This window comes from Amphibalanus amphitrite, unplaced genomic scaffold (genome assembly GCF_019059575.1).
Source record: "Amphibalanus amphitrite isolate SeventyFive unplaced genomic scaffold, NRLGWU_Aamphi_draft 001675F_arrow, whole genome shotgun sequence".
NCBI lineage: Eukaryota > Metazoa > Arthropoda > Thecostraca > Balanomorpha > Balanidae > Amphibalanus > Amphibalanus amphitrite.
The window spans coordinates 98,579-124,576 of record NW_024883168.1 but is presented as its reverse complement, the minus strand read 5'-3'; the positions used below and the strand labels follow the sequence as shown (position 1 = coordinate 124,576).

General features: G+C 51.6%; 1 protein-coding gene across 2 annotated transcripts in view; it reads right to left on the bottom strand.

Annotated features, from left to right (window-relative positions):
- Positions 1–5,351: 5,351 nt before the first annotated feature.
- LOC122374566 (zinc finger MIZ domain-containing protein 1-like) overlaps positions 5,352–25,998 on the bottom strand; it is an 86,583-nt gene continuing 65,936 nt past the window's right edge. For both annotated transcript variants that reach the window (XM_043353377.1, XM_043353378.1), the window contains exons 7-17: positions 18,447–18,589; positions 13,316–13,451; positions 11,928–12,138; positions 11,396–11,581; positions 10,881–11,023; positions 10,342–10,483; positions 9,659–9,818; positions 9,075–9,289; positions 8,546–8,711; positions 8,022–8,182; positions 5,352–7,616 (exon numbers count right to left, since the gene is read on the bottom strand). In XM_043353377.1, coding sequence (XP_043209312.1) covers positions 7,446–7,616; positions 8,022–8,182; positions 8,546–8,711; positions 9,075–9,289; positions 9,659–9,818; positions 10,342–10,483; positions 10,881–11,023; positions 11,396–11,581; positions 11,928–12,138; positions 13,316–13,451; positions 18,447–18,589 — 1,834 coding nt within the window. In that variant the 3' untranslated portion in view covers positions 5,352–7,445. The remainder of the gene's footprint in view (positions 7,617–8,021; positions 8,183–8,545; positions 8,712–9,074; positions 9,290–9,658; positions 9,819–10,341; positions 10,484–10,880; positions 11,024–11,395; positions 11,582–11,927; positions 12,139–13,315; positions 13,452–18,446; positions 18,590–25,998) is intronic.

The window sequence follows — 25,998 nt, the reverse complement described above, 5'->3', positions numbered from 1 at the left end:
AGAGAGAGAGAGAGAGAGAGAGAGAGAATCAGTATCAAAACCAACTACGAAAATCAAGTTCCTCTGATCCACCCAAACTGTAGCACTGGATTTGGTTTGTCCAGTCATTCACATATCAGGTCATGCTATGGGCAAGCCCCTGCACTACTGCAGTGAACAGAGCCCATGACCGAGCCTCAAAATTCGGGGACTCGAGTAGCAATCACACGTGCCCTCACGCGTGAATACGAGGCATTTCCGCGGATTTATTTCCCCCACAAGTCCGGCGTCTGTGATGGGTCCCTGCCGCCTCCGGCGCACTGGGTCAGCGGGCGGCGGCGGCGCGCGCCGTTTGCGGTGCGCCGAAATCGCCGCCAACGGGCTGCAATCGTCGCGGCGATCACTGTCCGCGAAACCGCGCCGTATTAGCCGCGGGCGCCGGCGGCGCCGCCGGTTGATAAGGAGGTCAGCGGAGACGAAGTGTGCAACGGATGGCTCACGGTACCTACCCTGGGGAGTGGGGATGGTCGCCCGCGGCCGCCGCCGCGCGCGGGGACCTCGGGTGGCACCGAGCATGTCCCGTTCCATGCCCTGATGGGATCGAACAGGAAATACCGAGCCATTTGAGCTCAGTGCGGTGTTTTGTAGAATTGCCACCTAGCTGAAAATTGACAGCTTAAAGGAAGGGTGCCACCTTCCGAAATTTTTGTTCTATGAATCTATTTTACTTATTTGAATTTTTAGACGTGGTTAGCGCGTCCACAATATACAAAAAACCGAAACATTGCATTTAATACATTGGCCAAAAAAAAAGATCGTTGTTTATATCACCACTACAACTCAAGGTCGTTTGATGTGGCAGCTAGGACGGCTGGCATATCCTGTTGTCATGGCAACATATCATTCTGCCATTTGCATTGATGGCGCAACTGAGACAAAAAGATGAACAAATAAAAAGGAAGAAGATAACATGATTTGAACTAAGTTGTAGGTAACCAAGTAGGTAACTGTTGGCCATATTTGCCAACAGTTAAAGAACATCAAATAAGTCGAGTAAAGGTTTTTCCTTTACAATGCTTAAGAGATCTATGGAACCCTTCACCCTTCATGCAACTTACTAGAAAAACTTCCCAATTAAAATTTTAAAACTTAAGTGTATACCATAAAGAAAAAATATACCCTTTCAAAATGATAAAACATGCTTCAAAAGTATAACTTTTATACATACCTTTGCTGATTTCATGTTTTATAAAATACCCTTAACACGACGAGGAAATAGTGCTGAAGATTTTTGCCTGCCCGAATGCTGGCAGCAAAACTCGCAAATGATAACTTCACGTGCGGATTCAATGCTGACCGTCTCGAGCATAGGTAAGTCATGGATGAGATAATAATGGATTGGTGTCTTCGCAGTTTTTGGCGACATTGAGCTTAGGCCTGCCATCTAGCGGGAGAATTATCGTAAGTTAGGAGCAAGCCGAGTGAACGCCGCTGATTAGCATTGTGACACACGGGAATGTGGTGTAGTAGCGGGTTGTGCAATTTTTCAAAAGGTTACGTCTATATGTCAGTAAAAGCGAAGAAATTAATAGAATTATGTGCAGCGTCAGTAATAAGATAAGCAGTTCCATGTTATTTCCTCATTAAATCGTGAAACAGGGGGTTATTGGAGACTTCGCCAGCACGTGTCGTTTTCGCTATTTTTCACATGAGTCTTTACTTGGCCTAAATCAAACAAATTGCCCGATCAAAGAACAAAACGAACGTAAAGTACTATCTACAAGTCTAATGAAAAAGTTGAACGGAATTGCTAACGTCATTGCCGCTCAATATGCCATTCAAGACGCTCTTTGAAAAGGACCCAACCAGTGCTGCGTAGTCGATGAAATTTCAGTGACTTTGGCTCCAACTCCGATTCCGGTATCCAAATATCGACTCCGACTCCTCCGGGCAGAACTGTCGATTCACACAGACTCCGACTCTGACTCTGACTCTGCAGCCCTGGTAAGTCTGTGGATTCGATGACTTTTCGGTGACGTTCGACTCATACTCCGACTATACCTATAGCTTTTAAAAATCAACCGACTCCGAGTCGGAACTGAACTGCTGGCTCTGACTACAACTCCGCAGCCCTGGCCTAAGATAGCCGCCTAAAACAACTTTGATGTGTGATCTTCTTCTTACGTACATTGTTAATGTTACCTATTTTAAACAAGGGGTGGAAAAGGGAGACGAAGCCTTCACAAACAAGGATCTCCTGTTGCGGATCAATCAGCTGCTGGAACAGAAAGGCATAAACTAAAACACCACGCATCTCAGTTCCTCGTTTTCTTTACGACTCTGCACCAATGTAAGCACTGATCAATGCAGTGCGAGCATCGATGTGACATTTGTGTACAAAGTTTGAGTGTTATCCGCCCAGCCGTTCTTGAGATATGGAAGCGGCACCCCGTCCCCGCACGTGCGCACGTGCAGTAGCACCCTCATAGTGACACATGGAAATGCATTGGCCACTGGGTGCCTAACTACTAACGAAGTTTTACTGTAATGGGCCCAGCCATTGCGGAGTTACTTTATGTGGAACAATTTCGACACCCCTAAGTTGGCACGTGGCACGTGCCGTAACAATTAACTGAGATGGAAAAAAAACGAGCGAAATTCGGAGAAAAAGGAATAAGCCTACCAAATATGTATGGCATATTGTCAAATTGCTGTACCATTGTGAGTAAATGACAATTGAAAAGGTCGTACAAGCCGATGGGACCGGGCGTTTCAATACACACCGTCTTACGCATTTTATTTTCGTTATTACCTAAATGCTGCTTGACATTTTTGGCTTTCAAGCATTTAAGACATTTTTATCGTCTCAAGTCAAGTAAGATTACCTCCAACTCGTGGGAATATGCACTTCAAGCCAACTAACCCACCACACCCACGTGTGTCATAATGCTGAGAGATGGCGTTCACTCGGCTTGCTCCTAACTTACGATAATTCTCTCGCTAGATGGCAGGCCTGATCCCAATGTCGCGGATCCCAATGTTAATTTCCACGAGACACCAATCCAGTGTTATATCATCCATGGGTAAGTGAAGCCGGTTTTTAGGTTCATGTGAGGCTAATCTTGTAAAAACTGCGTTGTGTCCAAAAGGTGGCACCCTTCCTTTAACAGTGCTGAGTTAACTGAGGATTAGAAGAAAAAGGGTCGCGAGACGAGTTACATTGTGAGAATTTCCCAAGATATGGAGATGTCTCATGCAAATAGACCTTCCACCTTTTCTTCGGAGTCAGTACATAGTGGTGCAAAGATGACGAGATGCATTCAACGAGTGAAGATAGGGTATTGTCTGAAATAGCCATGATATTATGAAATAGCACCTACCTATATTCAATAAGTAAATTTATCCTAGTTTTGCTACATCAAAAACTAATGCTTCGCTCATTATCCACCTAGCAGTTAAAAATCTTACCACATCTTGGCAAAGCGACGAATCAGAAGAGGCATCGCGTTGTATGTGACTGGTAACATCTTCATTATCCAATATCCAGACAGTCGTTTGCAATTTATACCTATAAAGAAATACATTCTAACTATATAATAACGCCTTGCTGGCACCAACTCGTCTCCTCTCACCTGCACGTCTGGCGGCGCCGATGGCGCGCTAAAGTGGACCGTGGGCGGTGGGCGGTGCTCTCGTGAAATACCGGCGCCGTTTGGTCACACTCGAGTCCCCGGGCCACGCCGAGCTGCACCGCTAGAGGACGAGCTGCGGTCGTCCGGTGCCGAGAGCTTTCGCAGCCGCCCGCGGCCCTCACTGACCGGAGGATGGAGGTTTCTTCGGCCTGCAGCGGGGGAACGGGTTAGGTGGGCGGGTGGGTGGTGCCTGTTGGTTTGTTTGTTTTGTTGGGTTAGGCCCTTTCGGTCTAATGAGACCATTTCAGAGCCGGGAGGATGATAGGATATAGGGGGAGACATTGGTCTGGGCAGGCACCCTAGTGAGTCGCCGGGGCTGAGCCCGTCCAGAGGACAGGCCACCCAGCCCCAAGGCACTCACTGCACCCGGGTGCCTGTTGGAAGGGTGAGTGGAAGGTGAATGCGGCACCTATCGGAGTTGCGATGTCCCTACCAGAACTTATGATGCTCCATTGTACATTTTTCCCTGTCAATGTTGGAGAATGCCAACGTCCCTGTTTGAGAATGCAGTGGGTACCTATGATTGCACAACTCTGGCTAACTGCTCAGCCCTCGGGAGTCGAGTCAATTTGTGGATATCGGATTATAACAAAGTGTTGGTTTCCAAACGCTAACGGGAAAATGCAGATAGAAAGGCATCGTACGTCTGTCACAAAAAACAACACTGTTTTCCTTGTTTGATGTGCGGGTTATATTCAAGCTAACAAAGATGTTCAAACAATAAGAAAACAAATAAGCATAAATATTGCATGATTCTGCAGCTTTCCACAGCTACAAATCAATACTCCAGAAATTGCCCTTCTCATAGCATGTCAAACTAAGACACTAGCGGCCGCAAACGGCGAGGCGTTAGCCGTTAGATTCCCTCTTGTAGCCGTATATAGAGCTACGGCCATCATGGTCTACGATATTTATGTTTTGAGCTTACCTGATAAATGTTAAAGGTTTTATGCAAGGCCCTATATACCGTTTTATGACAACATTTCGCAATTTAAACCCCTAATTAACACCATAATCTTGTTGACGCATCCCACACGTGGCGCGCCGCAATCGTAAACACTTTTCAAGCAGAAGTGATCTTCAGGTTATCAAGAACTTTTAGCTTATCGTGTTATCATAAATCATTTATCACTTTTCAACTGTCAAAATATTATATGTAATGTATTCTTGCATGTTGTCCTAGAATGCCAGTCTACGAATTTGTTTTTTTTTAATCTTCACTTGTTTTTATACTGAAATACCAACTAACTATGCATGTGTTGATAGGAGATATGGACGTAGGTGGCGCCACGTTAGCTGCGTAACGGTAAGTTCAGCTGGTGGAGCCAGACCTGACCTGCCCTAAGGCCCTAAACTGACCAACGTGTTATGTAGGACCTGACCCCTTTCTGTGCAAGCAGCGGCGCCTGATTGCGACTTGTAGTAATAATTCATCCAAGAGAGAATTCTACCTAGCTAAACTTGCTCGACTCTGTCGGATAATGATACCGGCAATGCCTCCTACTGGTTTATGAGTCCCAAATAGTAGCTCCCTTTGCCCGGCCATCCCATTGTGTCCATTAGCTAGCCTCTTAGGTGGCGTATTTTATGCCCCTCGTTTTCCATCCCACATTCAACTTCATCGGCTTCCAGAGTGGATAGAGCACCACTTCATGACGTCTCAAGACCAAACGCAGCGGCCACCTTGCATATGAGTATATGTATTCCGTCTCACTACGACCAATGGTACACGGTGAGGTGTGAGGGGCTGGCGGCGGTACGACTGGTGACGTCACAGTCACACCCACGGTGAGACGTGATTGGCGGACGCTGACCGTCGGCGAGGGCAGCTCTAGGAACCGACCAGGTCTGGAGTTGAAGGACCGGGTCGTTCGATAGGTAGAGCCGCGTTTTGCAGCTGCTGAAGATCCACGAAAGCGGGGAACGATACAAGAAAATGGCGACAAACAAGGGGTTGTGGGCGTGTGTATACAAGCACGCCCAGTTTCACCGTACTAATTTCACGTTGACATGTCATGATCGTCCCTAAAACGCACTCGCGCCTCCTCAGGCCATGCACATCACCTCACGTGCTCGCGTGCGACGCCGCGATCGTGCCGCCGCCAGCGGACAGTCAGGGAACTACGAGTTCAGCTAGCTGCCGCGAGGATGACAGAAAATAAAAACACGTGCTCTACAGGTGGAAAACTAATAATCGATGGCACCTGCGCGGCCCCGGACGACTCCGGGTGATGAGAGAATGGTGAAAGGAAAGAGCGCTGCGCCGGCCGGCGCCGCGACGGAAGAGGACAAAAAGACAGGCGGGAGCTCCAGCCTTCGTTAAAGCTATACCACGCAGACAGACTTCTCAATGCGCGCCACTGGCCCGATCCCGGCGGCGCGGCGGCGCGCTCAGTTCCCGCGCGCGCGCGCTCGCGCCGCTTTGGCCCTGCTCGTCGCGCCACGCTAACGCTAAATTTGTACATTCTGGGCAACCGAGCGCACACGACGGCGCGTCTTTTGATTTCTACACCAGCTTAAATAGCGTTGCCCAATGTGCGTCGCGCACCTTTTCCACGCATCATCCCCGCCGCATACTTTCACACCGCACACAGTACACACACTCGCACAAATACACACAATCCGCACACTGCCACACAACATCAGCATGATCATCACACCGCGCAAACGTTGACACTATACCGGCGCATTCAACAGGAACATTTTGCATACCTACTGTGTTATATCACAAGCAGCTTCTCGGATCCGTGGCCTCCCACCAGCGCCGGGGCGCGTTGGTCAACTATTGCACTATCCGACATGTGCCGGCAGTTGTTGCTCTGCAGGCCGTTGGCCAATCAGCGCGCCGCTAGCCGCGGCAGCGACCAATCACCGACGCCGCCTGACGTGCCGAGCCAATCAGCGCGTTCCGACGCCGCAGACGGCCAATGAGCGCTCGCCACGTGGCCGCCAGTCGATGTTTTCTCCGGACGCTGGCGCTGCGTCTGCCGGGACCTCGCGGAGCGCTGGCCAGGACCTCGACTTCCGTCGACTGAGGTTGGCCGTGGCGTTCCGGGGTTACCCGCCGGATTCCGAGCACTTTGGGACGACGTTCCCCTCCTCCAGGATAACGTTCGAACCCAGTCTGTCGCCGGACGTCGCAGGGCCATCCAAGGCTTCGTTGACCGTTTCGTCATGCCTGCGGTGGTCAAGAGATCTCCGGACGTTTTCACGCAACGTTCTTCAGGCGTCTCCGGGCGTTGACCAAGGGTCTCGTGGCACAGAGACAGAGTCTCCAGTCTTCGCTGCCTCACTTGAGGACCAGTTCTTCGCCCGGAGGCGAGTCACCAGCGGAACACTTCGGGGATTACTTCGCCCGAAGGCCCGCACTCGAAGATGTCCTCGACGAGAAACGTTCGCTTAGACATCCTCACTCGAGAGATCCCATTGTGAAGCACCCCGTGCGAGACGGAGCCTGCCGCGGCAACTCATCGAAGGTCTCCGTGCTGGAGGATCCTCCTATCGGGAACTGTACACGTTTCACCGATGAGTCCCCACCGACCAACGCAGGCTGCAAGCTCCCAGAGACGTGGCTTCTTTCACCGAGACTGCACTTCCTTCTTCCAGAGAGCCAACTTTTCGGGTTTCCCCTAGAAGAGACCAAGCTTTCCTCGAAGAGACCAAGCTTCCCCACAGAGACCAGCGTTCACTCAAGAGGCCACACGTCCCCAGAGTCCAAGGTCACATCCGAAGACATGACGCTCAGCTTGCACCACGAGATCCACCCTGGCGGCTTCACTCGAAGAGGCTGAGAATCTCCTCCGCTGTGGCGCTGCTGGAGGGCGTTCCACCGCCGGTGGGGCCCGCCTGTGAGGCCGAGCCTCCGGAGCTGGGCGGCGTGGCCAGGTCGGGAGGCTCCAGGAAGGAGAGCAGGTCCATCGGATCCACGCTGGTGTCCGGGTACAACTGTGGGGAGGAGAGAGAGAGAGAGATGTCAGGGGACTGGGATACGAATGTCAGTGGATTAGCTTGAACTACTTGAGGCGAGACAGAAGACTGGGAGACTTTGAGCATGACCAGGAGATCAATGCTGAAAATCAGATAACTGGTGGAAAACTTTATATACTTCTTAAGCAACTAACTATATTCAAACAGCTTCATATCTCTTCGACAGTCTTCGAACTTTTAGTTTCCGTCTACCATTTCCAAAATAGCAATCACTGAATATGGAGGATTAGAGTTTACGATACGAGAATATGATTCGGCGGAGGAGCAACAGAACATGATGCAATAACAACCCTTACAGCACACCAGCAACTCTCCTCTACACCGCAATCCCAAACCGCCTCCTCCCCGTCGTCTGAAACTTACATCGAGCGCCTCAGGACCGCCTTGACTGTCGCCATCGACGATCTCCGACGGGTCGAAGTTGAGCTGGCCGCTGAGGTCGGGCAGCTGGGGCTCGCTGCCGCCACCGGAGGTGGTCTGCGTTTCACCGCCCGAGCCGGCGGAGGAGGTGACCGCAGTCGGACCTGGGGGTGTACGGAGGGTCGGTCAGGGCGGGTGAGGGGTGGGTTAGTGGGGGAGTGAAGAAGAAAAAGAAAAACAAGTGCTGCGGTTGTTGGGTGAGTAGAGCGAAAGAGGGGTCACACGTGTCGAGAAACACAAAAAAAAAATGCGAGAAGAAAACAGTTTCCCATTAGTTTGTATGGTTATTCTTTGTAGAAAGTTGACATTTGATAAGAAAATGTCGCAAATTATGTCGTTCAGCAGTTACTCAGAAGACCATCTGATCGGTTCCTACACAGTATCATTACATATGATTGGTCCCACCCCACACAAATCTCATCCCTGATTGGTCCCCCTCCCACCACCCTCGGCCCTGATTGGCTCACCGCTCGATGACGTCGTCGACGAGGAGGAGCTCCCGGGCGTCATGGGCGTGTGTGGCATGGTGTGACTGGCCTGACCGCCCCCCTGAGACTGTAGGCTGGAGCCGCCACTGCCGCCGCTGCCGCCGTTGTTGCTATTGTTGCCGCTATTACCGGTCATACCTCCCATCTGGAAGAAAGTGGGATTATTAGATTACTGCCACGATCTTGAGTGTGGTGAGGCTGAGGTAGGTAGTGAAACAGCTCATAAAGTTTCGCATCGATCTGGTGTTTTGCTTGAAGAGTACGCAACAAACTTGGAATGCACACACACCTGCAGTGTTTATGAAGTATAAGCTCCCAGCCTAGCATCAATATGTCAATAGCCTACGTTAAAAACGCACAAAAATGAGTTTCATTGGACTTCGATACAAAATAGCCACACATTTATTCTTTTCATACTCTGTTCTTAACTTATCATGTCTTGCACCCGCCAATGAACCAATAGGAGTTAAAACCCTATATTCGCATGTCCCCGTGTCCCTTCACTCACCGTATCCTGCATGCTCTTCTCCATGGCCGCCAGCGGGTCCAGGCTGCTGACAGACTCGCTGAGCTGGCTCAGCGCCGAGGGCTCGGACGAGTCCGGACCGCCCCCGCCGCCGCCCCCGCCCGGACCGCCGCCGCCCGGACCGCTGAACGACGAGACCGGACCGCTCGAGGTGCCTCCACCGGACGAGTAGGGCATCATCGAGCCGTTGTTTATACCTGATGAGAGGCGGGGTGAGAGGGTGAGAGGCTGTGAGGGTCAGGAGGGTGAGAGTGCATGCGACGGTGAGAGCTGAGAGGGTAACATGGAAGAGGGAAGAAGTTAACAGAGGTGACAGATTGAAATGACGAATGATCTACAAGTTGAGTAGAAAGAAAATATGTCTATTGGATGGCTATTGTGATGCTTGCTTTATAGGGCACCAAAGACTGCCAAAGAGCATTCAGGAGCTAACGTCCCTCCAATCACGAGGCTTTCGAACAGAAACTACAAATAATCGCGAGACATAACGAAAATGTTTCGAATATGCGTTAAAATTAAAATAGGACTTCCCCACCGCGGGTTCGAACCCATTCCCGTCCACTCACTGGTCATATCTGGCGGGTACGGACAGTAGGGCGACATGCTCTGCGCGCCCTCCCAGCTCGACATGGTCGGCATCTGCATAGAGGCCGGACTGATGGCCTTCAGTCGCTGCTGCTGCTGCTTGGTGCACGGACTGACCCCCCGATCACTGTCAGGCTCCTCCTGCGGGTCAGGGGTCACAGGTTAGAGGTCAGAGGTCACGGACTGACCCCCCGGTCACTGTCGGGCTCCTCCTGCGGGTCAGAGGTCAGAGGTAAGAGGTCAGAGGTCAGAGGTCAGAGGTCACAGGTTAGGGCCCACGGACTGACACCCGGTCGGAGTCCAAATGTCATAACTCAGAGGTAAGAGGTCAAACGTCAAAGGTTGGGAATCATATGCAACGTCGCTGGTTATGGTCATTGGTCATCAAACGGGACAAACATAAAAATTTGTGACATTAAACTTTCAAATACGCAAGGTCTTGTAAACATTTGTAAGGCAAAGGCCGAAAATCACACAATAAGAGTGAAATGGTCAGGGCAGTGATGACGAACAAGGACAACAGAATGATCCCAATTACGCGTAAAAGTAGTTCCAATATGCCACTGATTCAACTAACTAACCACTATTCGGCAAAGCCAAGACCATTCTCACGCCACAGCCCCTTCTTCTTTTCCCGAATCACCCTGTGCGCCCTTTCGCTGACATTTTTGACGGCTGTTCCGTTGCTGGCACGCCAGCTGGCCGAGGCATCAATGGTGACCTCGTCTACATCGGAGTTCTGTAGAGAGTTGAGGATACCCCAGATGTACTGGTCGACCTCGAGACCCTCCAGTGGCGCCGGCTTCCTGTGAACGGGAGAGGAAGAAGGGAGCGTTAGAAGGGTACATGAGGTCGGGTAGGGAGAGCGCTTCTTAGGGGGGGAGGGGGGAGGCTAATGGAAGGGGTTAAAGATAGAGAGATATGAGGGTTAATGGGGCAGGATATGGGGCGGGGCACGGAAAAATGAGGGTATGGAACGGGATACAGGGATGCTAAGGTATCATGCTAGAGGGTGGATAATCAAGTTATGGGGTGCGATGAAACATGAAGGGAGGGAAAGTAAAACGGCGGGTATGTGGACATAGATCAATAGGGCGTATAGGGCGGGTAAGGGCACATAGCTACGGTAAATACACCAACAACGTCATAAAATGAGTCTATAAAACACCACTGACACCATTGGGGCAGTCCTATCCCCCTTACCCGCAGACGGGGCAGCGCCAGGCGCCTCGCTCGCAGTTCAGCTGCAGGTACGACTCCAGGTCAAAACACTGCACATGCTTGCAGTCGTGACCTCGCGCCGGCAACGTGATGCGCTTGATGGTGATGGAACACTTGAGCGATATCTGAAAAGAAACAGAACGACGGGGAGGTTAGTAAAAAGGGATCGAGCTCGCCCCCTGAGGGTTCAATGTGTGCACTGTGTAGAATCGTGACAAAAATACTGCAATTGACACACTACGACTTATGTCTAATTGATAATCGATGCATGAGAAAGAGAAGCATGGGATAGATATACGAGTTATTTACTGGGCATGAGCATAGTAAGACCGTATTCCAAGCAGGTTCCAATGAAAAATCATTTCTAACGCTTATTTAGCTGAACATGATCGGCAAAACTATTACATAAAACCTCCCTCTCTAACCTAAACTGTCCTAAAAAAACAACCACCACTCCTCAACAATCCTCAACCATCTTCAACGACCCCTCCACCTACCTTGATGGCCGTCTGTTCCACGCCGTCTCCATCTCCGCCGTTCGGCCCGGTCAGTGATGACGAGCTGAAGTTCCGCTTGATCTTGTTGATGCAGTGATCTGCTGGAAGCAGCCGCTTCCTCAGCAGACCCTGTAGCACGCTCCGCACGCTCGGACGGTGCACCAGTTGCAGGACGAAGAGGTGGGACTGTTGGATAAAAAACAGCATGGTCAGAGCATGGTCGAATGAGTGAAGGTTACAAGTTTGATAAGTTGCTCCTGGAAATTTCTTTATGTCACAATACCGCCAACAGGTAATGCTCATTGAAGGGCGACTCCAAAATCCTGGCGGCATGCATGCAAGATATACGGTGGCAAGTGGCAAGAAATTAATTCAAAAGCTAATGACTCTGCGAGCGCTCCACGCCGGCTTGAGAGGACTCAGGAACTATCGGTTCTCAGGAAGTCCGTAAGACGTCTGGGCATCCAAAACCCTCTATCATTCGCGCCTTCATCTCTCCCCCCCCCCCCACCCCCACCCGTCCTCCACTCACACAGCAGCAGGCGGTGACGGTGATCTGAATGGTGTTCCTGCCGGGCTGACAGAATTCCTTCAGGTTCAGCGGCCGGTGGGTGCTCTTGTACTCGCCCCGGTCGATGTTGAGCGGGTACGCGTTGACCGAGACCTGGACAGACGCCGGCCAGTTGGTGTCCATGTTCCGGTCGTCGTGGTGGAAACACTTCAACTGTAGCTCCAGGTCCGATCTGTACGAGGGAAATGACGTCAAAAGTGGAACATTGGCAGCTCGAGGTCCGACCTGTGTTAAACGAACGGAGGAAGGGGGAGAATGTTGTCAGAGGTGGGATCAGAGACAGCTCTTTATAGGTCCAACCGGTGTGTATGGGTGGCGGCAATTGATGTCATTGTCAAGAGTGGATCCTTGCCAGCTTGAGGTCCGGCCTTCACGTGGGAGAGGCGGGAATAATAAGTGTTAAAATAGCGGTGATGGCAGGGAATGACATGTTGGGAAGGGCGATAGCCGATAATGAAGTCAATATCATTGACTAGCAAACAATAATCCTGTTCCAGGTTGTAACGAGGTATCTATGCGGCAATTTGATCAGGCGCAGAACCATGTTAACTGTCGGCTCAGCGTTACGGTTACATTGGTGTAGAACTGTAGAGTGAAGGGCGCGTTGTGAGAAAATGTGTTCATAAGCTTCGATAGGATCGAAACTAAGCATTATGCACTCAGCCGACGTTGTTAATTACGCGCTAACAGCCGTAGTTCCGACACAAGTAATCATCTATGCATCATAATGTCTCTACCATGTGCTTTTAATGTTGTGACATGTAATTTAGGCCCATAACGTCAATTGTAGCTAAACTAAAGTCTGCACATAAATAACACTCCCCAGGTGCAAAACTCCCGGCAAATGACTATCTGATCACATCTGAATAAGTCATTAGTCAGGTGAATCACTAGCTGACCGAACCTAACGATCAAGCAATCAGCAAAAGGCACGCAACACTCCGTTACAAGCAAACCTCACGCACAACTCTGAAATGTTCCTCGCTTACATGGTTCGAAACGAAAGTTCATTCCTCGCTTACATGAGCGGAAGTTCATTGGTCGATTGCTTGTCATTGCGAACAGACAGCTAAAACGTTTACCAATGGAGCACAAACCACCGAACCAAGCTCGCCCTTGACCCCCATAACGCACAGTGGGCCTTCCCCAAACCCTCACAACGCACAGTGGGCCCTCAAGATGCACAGTGGACCATCCTAAAACCTCTACAGCACACAGTGGACCCTCACAATACACAGTGGACCATCCCCACACAGCGCACAGTGGACCGTCCTACGATACACAGTGGCCCATTCCCACACCCTCTTAGCGCACAGTGGACCATCCAGCGCCTTTCCCGTCCAACTCACCGCCACATGAGTGTCTGGTGCACGGTGGGCTTGAGCGGGAACTCGTGGTTACTGACGGCCAGGTTGTGTTCCAGCCGGAACGGTGGCAACACGATACCGTCCCGAACCGGGAACGTTAGCCGCAACTCGTCGTCTTCTGCGGGGGAGAAAAAAAGTGGGTTAGAACATAGAAGGTGGTGGTCATACAAAGTGTCGAATCACTGTGTAGAAGAGTCGAACGGTGTATTTCCTGAAGATGTTTCGGAGGTGTGCATGGTTTTGTATGGCTACCTGTTGGGCTGAAAGTGCATTTCGGAAGCCGGAGCATCGGTTCACCCAAATAAGTGCCCAACTTAAGCTTCGCAACTGCGCGGTTTAGATTATCCAGCGTAGCAGCTCTCATTATGCTTGGATAACAACACCTGTCAGTCTTGTAGCTTATAGCAATTGCTTCTATCTGATTCTTCGAGTTATTATCGTCTGCCTCTCCCTCAGAGTCGTCTTGCTCGGCCCCTGTCTCGCCTAATCTCTACCGGCAGCTCCTTCGCCATCACCTCCGCTCTCTCCTGGCCCAGTCCGGCGCGCCGCCGTCGCCACCGACGCGACGTCGCCGCCGTTTTCCAGCTAACTTTATCTAACCCCGATTGATCCGGTCGGCGCGCGCCGCCTCCACCAATGAGGCGGCCTCCCGCCACCGCGTCGGCCAATGAGACAGCCTCGCGCCACCGGACTGGAGGCGCATTACTGCACAAACCGCGCGAACCCGGTTGAAAATCCATCCACATATTCTCCGCCGCCGGGCGCGAGCAGTCGTAAATAACCTAACGCCGACGCGCAGTCGCCAATAACGGCGCCAGAACGTCGCGGTCGACGATCCGACGGAGAATTTTTCCGCGGCCGCCGCCGACGCCGATGAGAAAGAGAATGAAGTTCCACCACTGCTGGCGACAAGGGACTGGGGATGGGGTTAACCCGCGCCCCGTTGGGCTCTGCCGAGCAACGCGCCCGGTTGGGGGGGGCCATTTTGGCCCCCCCCCCTAAGATCTCGAGAACCACGCAACATAGCGACAAGCGGTAAATGGCGTTGGATAGCCCCAACGGGGAACTACCTTGTGACCCAATTTTATTGACCTAGGTCAAACCGATGACGTCACAGGTCAGGTCAAAGGTCCAATTTTCACCGTTTACAGGCACTTCAAGAAATGCGTTGTAAAATCGAGTAAAATGCATTTCATTGAAAATCATCGATGGGGAAATGTTCTTCAAACACATATTTTGCTATTTGAGGTCACTGATACCAGGTCAGGTCACAGAGGTCAGGTCACGGGGGGGTCACAATATGAAAGTGTCGTGTGATAGATGTTTTATGGTCCATTTTACATGACAAATGCGATTATATGGGTCAGGCAGCCTTTGGGGCAAGCTTAGATCACGTTTTGGTCAAGGTCAGGTCAAGTTCAGGTCAAGGTCAGGTCAAATTAGGTCAAATTTCAGAGTTAATATTTTTGCATAAAGTGGGTATCGAATCGATGCAGCTCGTCACGGGGAGTTCAATGGTGGTCTTTGTTTTGCCGTACGTGGTCTAGAATTGCTAAAAATTGAGTTCAAAAATTTGACGTCATCATTTTTGAACAGTTTTTTTCGCTATAACTTGGCCAAAAAACGAGATATCGATCTGAAATTTGGTATGTATATAGAAGAGCGCTGGGACTATCACATATATTCCGGTTTTTTCGAAATTCGGAAAAATTCTGGATTTTTTCAAAGTTTTTCTAAAAAAATCAATTTTTTGAATTTTTTTGGGTCAAAAACCAAAAATTTCGAAAATCCGAGATAGCAGTTTTGTAGCACCGCTTTTTGTCTACTAGACCATATAAAGAACTTTGAAATTGCTTGATAACTGTAGATTTGGTGAGCGTTTCAAGATTGCATGTTTTTTGCTCATTTTTGCTCGAACATGACCTCAGTTTGACCTCAATAACTCCTGACCTAAGGTGACCTAAGACTTGAAATTTGGTGTGAAGGTGTCAAATTGATGCCCGGGAAGGTACTGAAAATTTGGCGGCGCTGCGCGCCGCCGTTTTCTTGCTATTTAGGAAAAACCACAGGGGGGGCCAAAATGGCCCCCCCCAACGGGGCGAGGGTTAATACAGGACTTTCCGGGAAAGAGGCATTTCGAACGAAGTCGGAGAAAAATAAGGAACTGGATTGTAGGTAACGAATCATTGTGGATATGGTGTACCGGAAACCCAAGTCGGCAGTCTGAGGTGAGCCATTCACTGGTTAGTGGTTAGTATGCAGTTGAGGGCAGAGCCACTGGAACTTTGCGGTTCAATTCCAGGGACGTGGGCATGAGCTGATCCCAAGACGTGAAAGGTCTTTGCACGGGCGAGCGAAGGCGTCTTAATTTATCTGCGCTGCAACGTGCCCCGGTTAAGTAAAGGTCAACCTAGCAGCGTGGAGGTTGCTCACTGCATCACTACCCCACGCAGTACCACCAGCCTCCACCCACGCTCCTCGCCCACAGGGCACCCATGAACCTCGACCTCTTCTCCTTAGGGAAGTCCCAGACTTTCTCTGAAGGATCCCTTGCCCACTACCGCCTGGACGCCAGTCTTCAACGTCCACACATTTTAGAAGGTTCGTCAGGAGAAGCATAGCACCCCACGCAGTGACGCCAGCTGTTCAATATTGCAAACTAACCGCACGTTGAGCTCCAGCCGCTTCCGATCGAGGTCGACGTGGGCAGCCGCCTCTGAACCTCGGGGATGCATTTAGATGGCCCACTTGAGCTCAGGATGAGGACAAGGCGGTTGGACACCGCCTGCGCGTGGGGCTCTCGCGGTCCCAGCGCGGTGAAACGCACAGCACACGTGCACGGTAGTTGACTCTCATGAGCCTCCGCTGAAGGTTTGCCGACACCCAAGAGATGGATGGAAAAGAGACATGGCATCTGGATAGTGAAAAAGCGAATGAGGAGCGTGACCTAGCATGAGTTAGATGAACATTCTTGTAATTGATTTGATTCGGTCAGACGTGGCTAACTGCCCGGACCAACATCATCATTAGTGTTTGCAGATCACCGTTCAGTGTCATCATGGATGCTCAGCTTCCCCCAGTCCCATCCCTGACCTCAGCCGTCTCTGTATCTGGCCCCAGCTGCCCCTCTCCGTCGCCACCTCCGCCGCCGCTGCCCAGACTCCCCTCCGCTCCGCCGCGTTGCTGGCAAGGCGATGAGCAAAGTTACCGAATTGTTGACTTTGTCGTCGGGCAGGGTGTAAAAATAGGGCCGTCGGCGCGCACCCGGCACGTCGGCCGCCGATCGGGCCGGCCGCGTCGACTCCGACGACACCGCCGTCGGTGTCGACGACAGAAATAGGAAGGTGGCGTCCGGGGCCTCCCAGGCAGTCCGACGCTCAGGGCCTATCGTCCATAGCCCGTCCGCAGCTCATCGCCCGCCGCCCACACCGCCAACTGTCCGGGCGTTAGAGGTGGCAGTAGCGTAGGTAGGTAGCGACAAGGTAGCGATGAGGCGTTGTGTGCCGCCGACGATCGGAGAATATCGAGAGATGATGAGAGATGCCAAGGTAGTGAAGAACGAACGGTGGGAGGGATAGAGGATGGCGAACGAAGCATTGCAGTGCTTCACATGGCAATGCAGGATTTATTCTGTCACGTCTACATTCAATTCATCTAAGCCCTTATTCATGTGTGAACGTTCGTCAGAATTTAACGACGGCATCAGGTTCATATCACTGTCCCAATGTGACATCTACCATGGCTGGCATTGACAACCACGCTACTGCGCTGTGTGCATAGTATGCGAATATAACCCCGAGATCAAAGGCAGAAGACTGGGTTCAGGGGGTCTCAGTTGCTCGATCCCGCAGGAGAGGTCAGGGGTGAACAAAGGTCACCTGTCTCCGGCGTCACCTGGCACACAGGGGCGATCACGTGACCATCGCAGAGCGTCCGAACCAATCGCAGCACAGGTGGCGAGGTGCGGTATTTGGCAAAAACGACAGTGGATCGGGAATAGGACGGTGATAAGACACTCGGTGGCTGGGTGAAAAGTTGATGGCAGTCAACACGGAGCATTTTGTATGACGGCGGATAAAAAGGCTTTTCATCCAGAATTATTTTTACAGCGATACTATGCTATTTTAAAGAAATTGCACAAAATAAACCATCGAGCTGGAGTCAAGACAAGCATATTCGTTCGCCATCATATCCACTAAAACTACTCTAGCACCATTTGTTGGCTGTAAAACCAAATCTGACCTTCAACCGCTACATGGTTTGACGTTTCACGCAAGCAGTATGCACTTCATGGAAGTAGAGACGGTAGACTAGAGTAACGGCACACTAAAGGAACCCTTCCGGGTCGCAGATACAGTTCACATTCATTCCTATTATTTCTCCGCATGGAGGCGCCCCGCGACTATTTGTGAGACAAATCAGCACGCGTGCCGACAGCAGAATCGCCTGAAGCCACGCTGATTTCTGGCAGCCTGCCAACTAGTCGACCAGACACGAGTGGCAGTATTTATGCAGGCTTTTATCCTTGGAACTTGGAAATCCGGTGCGATATTTCTCGGAAAAGACGCCTGTCTTTGGTAAGGCGCGTCCCATGTTTGTGAGGTGCTCCGTTTTGTCTGCGAGCTCATCGGCCAATGACAGCAGCACACAAAGAACAGCAGAAATTAATGACGGCGCTGGACTAAGTTATGTGGCACGCTTAAAAGCCAAACGACAAATCTGAACGGCTTGAAGTAGCACCGGTCTTCCAGCTAACTTTTGAGAACTCATCCATACATAAAATGATGCGCTTCGGAACGTGCTTGAGACCTATCACGATAAGCTCTGGTATCCAAGAAATCAAACTACAAAACTGCAATCGCCAAGATATAGGAACGCATGTTTCTTAACTTTAGCAAATATTGGTTAAGTTACGGTGCTTAACCCCCCTGATAAAGAAGAAGGGCTGGAGATCACAAAGGGCAAAACACTTCTTTCACCCAAGCAATTATCCACCACAATTTCGATTCTACCTTTGGTCCCTTTCCTTCCGCTTCTCTCCCCACCCTTCCCTTCCCTTCACCTCCATCCCTCCCTCTCCCTCTTCCTTCCCTTCCCTATCCCTCTCACTCACTGGAGGAGTTCATCATCATCATGTTGGGCTTGGTGTCGGTGCCCGGACTCATGTACGGCAGGCCGGCCGCCGGAGTCAGAGGAGGTGTCGGGTTGCCAGGTATCGGCGAGTGCTGGTAGTTCATCGCGTTACCAGACATTGGCCTGAAACACGGACAGAGAAATACAGTGGTTAGTGATGAGTTTAAAGGGTTTGTCAGATTGGGAAACAATGGGTGGGGTCACGGTGCAGCCTGTAAGTTATACGGGGCGAGGGTAAGCAATAGACAGTCATGGTCCATGGGTGTCAAACATAACAAATTAACCAATAGATATTAACAAAGAGCCAAGAGGAACAAGAAATCAACCCATACACAACAAAAGCACCACCGGAAAGACACGCCTTTTAATGACGCCTCGATTACAAATACAGAATCGCAAAACAGAAGAAAAATTTTAATGATGAATATAAAACAAATGAGTGCCTACATGACCAAAAAACAACGGTTTGACATGCCGACACACCCACCCACGCACATACACATTAATTTTATGCGGAAAACACCAAGGCCGTTCGCTCAAAGGCTTCAATGACGCGTGTCAGCCGAGACGCCAAATGGAGCTGGAGAACCGCCAAAGGGACCTCGCTCAACATCACAAATGGAACTCGGATCAGCCCGACGTCAGCCTGCCGCAGAAAACTGCTCCGCCAGGGAGAGGGGCGGAGGCGGGGGCGGGTGGGGGCGGGGCGGGGGTGTAGGTAATTACGGAGCGAGCGAAGCGAGCGGAGTCTTACGTAGAATAACGGAAATTTCTGAGTATGAGCGGCCGGCCGGCCGGCCGGCCGTGGTCACGATTCTGCGACGCTTATATCTCAGCGTCGCAGAATCTCAATTACCGCATGTAAATGAGTTATATCTCATTTACATGCGGTAATTTTTGTAGGGTAGCTTCATTCCTTCTACCAAGTATTGGACTATTCACGATGGATGTGGGTGACCCCTTATGCACGTGCCACGTGCAAAACGAAGAGGTGTCACTTTTGTAATTGTTGCAATATCTCGGTAACTATTTGGCCGATTGCGCTGAAAGTTGGCATGTAGGTAGGCACCCACCAGGCAATGCATATCCATGTGCCAGAGTTGGGGTGCTGCTGCACGTGCGCACGTGCAGGGGTCGATTCCAGATCTCGAGAACGGCTGGACCGATTGCGCTCAAATTTGGTACACGGTTACGGAGCAGTTAGTAGGGTGCCGTGCACAAGTCAGTTGGGACCCATTTTGCACGTGCGCACGTGCAGGGTGCCGCTTCCAGATCTCGAGAACGGCTGAGCCGATTGTGTTCAAATTTGGCACATCGCTAGAGACCGGTTAGTAGGGCGCCGTGCACAAGTCAGTTGGAGGTACCCCCTCGCAATTTCGCACGTGCAAGGCCCACCCTCTCGCTCGCTCCGTTAATCGCCCCAAAAGGCGTTATACTGGTTAATCCAATTTACTAATACGCTCACATGATTACCGCGAGCCCCGACCGCTACCGTCCTTTCTTGCCACCATATTTGTTCCGAGCCCCAAGCGTCCACCCCTCTCCCTCCTCTCTCCTCTCTCTTCGCTGCCGGATGTCCCCTCTCGACTCTCGCTCGGATCATCGCCCGGAAATTCGCTACCGAGTGGGAAAAGGCTCACCGCTGCAGCCGGAGAGATATCCCGACCAGTGGCGCCGCCACGCGGCCACGGCACGAATTAAGTCCCTCGGTCGACCGCCCGGCCGGCCGCGGTGGCTTCAAGGGTCACAATCATTGATAAAACCGGCGTCTGATGGCCCGTACTGTTTGCCCACGGCCGCACGCGACGCGCTGCGGTTCTGATTGCGTCACGCCGGCTCGACGAAGGAGGCAGGAGAGGGGCCGGCGCTGACAGCCAAAACAGAGACAAGACGGCGAGACGCGGGTAGACTCAACAGAGGCCCTGAGACCCGGTTTGGGGATAAGACGGCGGTTGATAGAGGGCCGTGTCATGAAGCGGCCCCGTAAGGGTGACGTTCAATAAGAAAAAAATGAACAATTAACACTAACTGGCTTGAGTGTCACCAAGACAATAGATAGGTAATTGTTTGTGCAGGGCTCAATGAAAGGCACACAACAATAATCGGCTAATAATGGCATCAATTGCCACTACGATCTGTAAGCTTAATCAATAAGAGATGGAAGAGACGTGAAGGAGAGGCAACGAATGAAAGCTTGTGTTACGATGGGTTCGCAACTTCGATCTCAAGCACCGAACATATCGAAACGAGCTCCGTCATCCGCTCGTAACCGCCGTCTCCAGCGCTTCCTTTCTATCGGGGATTCTCTCAGCCGCCCCCAAATGGCTGCGGCACTGTCGACCCCGGTCCAAATGAAACAAAGTAACGCATCCACAGATCAATGGGGCGGCGACGACGGACGTCGTGGGAGACTTTCGTCGCAGGCGACGATTTTCGACGGAGGCCCGCGACTCTACGGTGACCTCAAAGAGTCGGTGACTTTACCTTAAGCTCTACATAAAACGTGTATTCTTGTCTGTCTTTGAAGTCTACGTAAGCTTCACATTAGGTAATCTATTTCAGATAACCTGTCAAACTCACGTGCAAGGTTATATACGAGCCTCAGACCAATGCAAAGGCCTAATAAGATGTCAAAATTTGATGTAGACGTACGTCAAACGTAGCGTAATCTGTGACGTAACGTACACGTCACACAGTGAGCCTATGGCGTCATAAGCTGACATCCCATTCATGTGTGCAGTAGTGAAGGGACGGTTTTAATGCCACCCCTGTGCGTTCACTATCGGTTGAAGGGATGATTGCAGCTGAAGGACAAATTTCTCCGAAACTGTCCCGATGGAATGCCACTGACTCGAAGCCGACTGCTATTGTCTGGTGTACCTGGGAGAGAATCAATTACATTAACCAGGTTTTCCTGTATTCCGACGAAAGCTGCATGTCCCGCAAGGCCTCGAGAGAAGAAAAAACTGGTGATGAATGAAGCCATTCGCCGAATCTCCCGATGAAAGTAAGACTGCACCATCCCTTCTGCCGAGAGACTTACGACGAACAGCTGTTTCGATGAACCCGTGGTATTGCTTTCCATCATTTATTTCACACTATCAACACCCCGGGATTCGGATTGGGTGCACCAAAGGATTGTGCCGGAGGTTTCTACCTACACTACACGGTCTTCCTGTAAAATGTGGCAGCCCATATCTGTTAATCTAATCACCAGCGACCAGCCTAACAGCCTGTCAGCCTGTAATTGTCCTCTGATACCGTCTGAAAGCGATAACTATTCCGATGAAATAGCAATACTAACAACTACACCAGTTGCGACCCGTTTGTATCGACTGAACAAACCAGCGCCGCAAGTCAACACATTCAGAAATGAAGCGTAATGAACGCCAAATCAACGTCATCACTGCCATGATGACGTCATCAGAGGCTAAACAGCGCTGTCTTATGAGATGCGAGAGGTGCCATATGGCAGCAGACACCCAGTGCTGCCAGACTACCGTCGGTCGGAATAGAGGCCGCGTGTTGATGTTCCCAAACCGTTCACTGCTAGGAATGCGCAGCTGACAACAGAGCCGAAAACGAGGAGAGAGGGCGAGGGAAGAGAAAGAGGCCGAACAAAGACACACCGATCGGGACAACAGGCGCGTGGAAAGCAACAGGGGAGGGCGGAACGTAGCCGGGGACGCTGCACCCAGGGAGGGTGAGAGCGTGGCGAAGGGGAACGGGATACAGTCGCGCACACAAAAAGATGACCTTCCGAGGGCCCGCCGCGACGCGCAGTCGGTTGGCAAGCAGTGCCAAAGTCGGTTTTATGAGCGGGCCAGGGCGTGCCAAATTTGTTGTCAACCGGTAGGGGTTTACATAACTTCAGTGGTTTGATTCGGCGCCGGGAATTTTTCTTAGTCGGAGACGCCTGGACACTCCAAAGTAGAGGTGGCAAAAGATGAAAATTTTGGGAACCAGACTCGAACCAGACCCGGCTGGACATTTCTGGAACCAGTCGGACCCGGTCTTAGTTGGAATCGGAACCATTTGGACCCGTTCCCCAAAAGTCAATTAATACAAACTACTTGTAGGTGTCATTAGTTGCATCTTGTAAAACAGCCTATTTCCCACTGGGAATACCCATGAGCTACTGTGTGCAAAGAAACATTCACTTCATGCACTTCATATTTTGCAATAATGTGTAGTGTCCAAGATGTATAGTTTATGGTAGGACCCGGTTGGACCCGTCATAAAATTTCCAGGAACCGGTCTGGACCCATATGGGTCCAGACTGGTTCTTTGGACCGGGTCCTCGGGTCCACATTTTGCCACCTCTACTCCAAAGATACTTGCATACGGCAAATTTGACACCAATGTCGTCTGAACGATCAGATAAAGGTAAACAGAAATTCGCAACATCTCTGGCCTTTCTTCTACTACGCATGACACTCCCGTTCATCGTAGCGCTTTCCTTTCCTTCGCCCTTCGCCATTCTTCGTCCTCTCCTTCATACCTCGTGCCTTCTGTTTCCCTTCACCACCCCACTCTCCCGCCCCCCTCGCCGGCCTGCCTGGCGCCGCCGCTGCGCACCGGCCCGGGCGTCTGCCCTGCGGCTGTCCGCGGTCGATCTGGCACTCATCTGGCAGCGCGTCCGTGACGTCACGCCGGCCGGCTGACTCAGGCGCCAGACCGACGCCGACGAGGGCGACACGGCCGCCGCCATCTGGCACAAATCTGGCAACTGACGGTGCGCCGGCCGGCGGGAGGGGGTGCCGCAAATAGCGCACGTGCTGCCGCTGACTAACTGAGCATATCGGTCAGGTGTGATAAGTCAGGAGAGTTGAGCTGTTTGATAAATATCACCGGAGCCCATGTGAGTGACATGTCGGCTGCGCACATAATTGGGCCACTCAGCGGAGGAGAGTCGTTGGCACGCTTGAAGAACGCCCCTCTCCCCATCCCCCTCTCGTTAAACATCCCCCGTCACCACTATCACGAACAAGGTGCCCACACCTGACGACATATGTCAGACCCGGCCGGGACAGGACGATCCTCACACATTGACAAACGACTTCACAGGTGAGCGAGTCACCTGTTGCTGACTTTGTTGCCGTACAAGCCTACCCACTGCAACCCGTGGCTGCCACCAGCGCGGCCATTCATCTTATGATGGATGAGGGCGATTACGCTGCCAAACAAACAATGCACCGCCACTACTGAATTACTCGGCTGCCATTCGTAAGTCGGCGCCGATGACATTTGTCCTGTCAAAGCTACCCATGAATGATACAGCCGAATAACAAAGGCCATGCAAAGGGTGTCACTTGGTCCTATAGGCGTCTAAGAATCAATCCATCCTACGATTCACTAACCAAGCCTCAAGGGTCTCTCCTGACTAACACTTAGCACGAGATCTTCTAAGCCTCTTAACTATTCCCCGACCATCGGTAGCTACCCCGTGTGACCGTGACAACACCTGTGTTATCTTGGTGACACCGTGTGTCATCGTATCTCAGTCAGCTCGTTTCGGCTGACACCACAAGCTGTCAGGGTGACAAGCAGCTGACGGATTGCGTGGACTGTCACTCAAGCTGTCAGTGACAGCGTGACCTCAACATCTTTCAGCGACCGCTCAACTCAGGCGGCCTTTTCAAGGCAGCAGTTTTTGCCGTGTAAGTTTACCTCGGCGAGAAAACTCTTCAAAGAGCACACGCACGCATGAAGATAAATGTTTTGTTACGCTACGCTACGCATTGTTTTGAGATGCGATTGGACGTCGACTCAGCCTCTCGACAAAACGCCGGCTAGGGTAGACATGCACCATCGCTCATCTATAGCGCGCCAAATTTGTCACAAGGGGCGAGGTTTAGCGCGCGGAGGCGGGCAGACAACGTGCACGGCATTCTCGCGTCGCGCCGCGCCCAGACTCGACCCCCCCCCCCCCCACTGCCCCAGACGGGGAAGCGACAGTGAGACAGATATAGCACATGAGACAAACTGGAGAAGGGTGTGGAACAGGAGGAAATTTAGGGGAGCGGTTACAGGAAAAGTAAACACGCCTACAGAGACTAGGAATGCAGATAGTGAGCACTAGGAAATGAAACAAACAAATAACGAAAGCGACTCAGTTCATTTATGACAGCCTCGACGCACCACGAAAAAGGTTAACGAGTAATAGGTAACTCTGCAGGATGAAAAAAGTCCTTAGCGAATATATTAACCGGTAATGGATAGCCTAAATCGGACGAATACCAAGACACGGACCAACAACAACGAACCCTTGACAACCACCCCTGGGTCAACGTCCGGCGGCGACCCTGGCCGTCCAGCTCGGCCGTCCAGTCTCGCTGCCAAATCCTCACGGGCCGGACGCATGGGTCAACACTCCGTGAGGAGGTGCCAACCGACACGGCGCGGTGGCTGGCCGGCGCCAGCCGGCAACATTCCCCAACCGGCCCGCAACGGTTCGACGGAACCGCTGGCAGCGCGCTCTCATGGCACTGCTAGCGTCGAAAACGACGACGACGACGGCAGCGGCGGCGGCGGCGGCGGCGGCGGCGTTGGTGGTGGTGGTGGGGAGGGTTAAAGTCGACGGCGACGAGGGCGTCGACGGCACCGGCGGCGGTGGTCGCCTGTCGGCGCTGGCAGAGGGTGACAACTGGCTGTTGCCGCCTGCCAGACGCTTAACACGTCGGATAAGTTGGTGGTATGGGGGGACGAGGGTAAAACTAAGGCGAGACGAGGCGAAAGAGAATGGTCTGATAGGCGAGTGACCAGACAATTTAGAGCCCGAGGCATAATCGCACACAATACGACAAATGCGAGAGTGGACAGGAAAATGTAGGTAGCTTTAGCCGACAAGATGTTATCATTGAACGGAGATAGCGCAAAACTGGCACGGATGCGACAACAAGTTCCTGTATCTGTACAGTCTGCTCGTCTCCAATATATTCGGATATCTCAGAATAATAATGCTTCGAGTGTCAATACCGACAGTTGACTCATGACTCAGTTCCGTCCCGAGGCAGCCGACTCTCTACTCTCTCCCCGACTCAGGCCGCTGACTCAGACTCCCACTCTGCCTGAGTCTCCCGGAATAACCGTCTCCGTCGGCTCGCCGAGCCAGCAGACAGCCATTCACATTCCCGTCGACGGTTAACGACGATCGACGAACACTGCGCTGTCGACAACGACCAGCCAGTGTCGAAATCGACGGGGGCGGAGGTCGCGGAACTTCCTTTGAAGTGAGCGGCTGGAGCTATGCGCGCGAGGGAAAGCGATGTTGAACTAGGATGAGGTTATGTTTGAAAGAGACTTCGAGCTTGCCTTGGTGACTGCATGAATTCTGGAATGATTATAATAAAAGCAGACGCCGCGGTGGTTTGGATCTAACTCAGACCAGGTTCGTAGAACCATGAGCATGGCGTTATATAAAGGTTGATGCTGAAAATAGCGTCGGTCATACATAACGCAAAAGAGAGCAGCAAGTCACATGAACCATCACCCGCATATAAGAAGCTAAGAAGCTTTCAGAAGCCTTCACT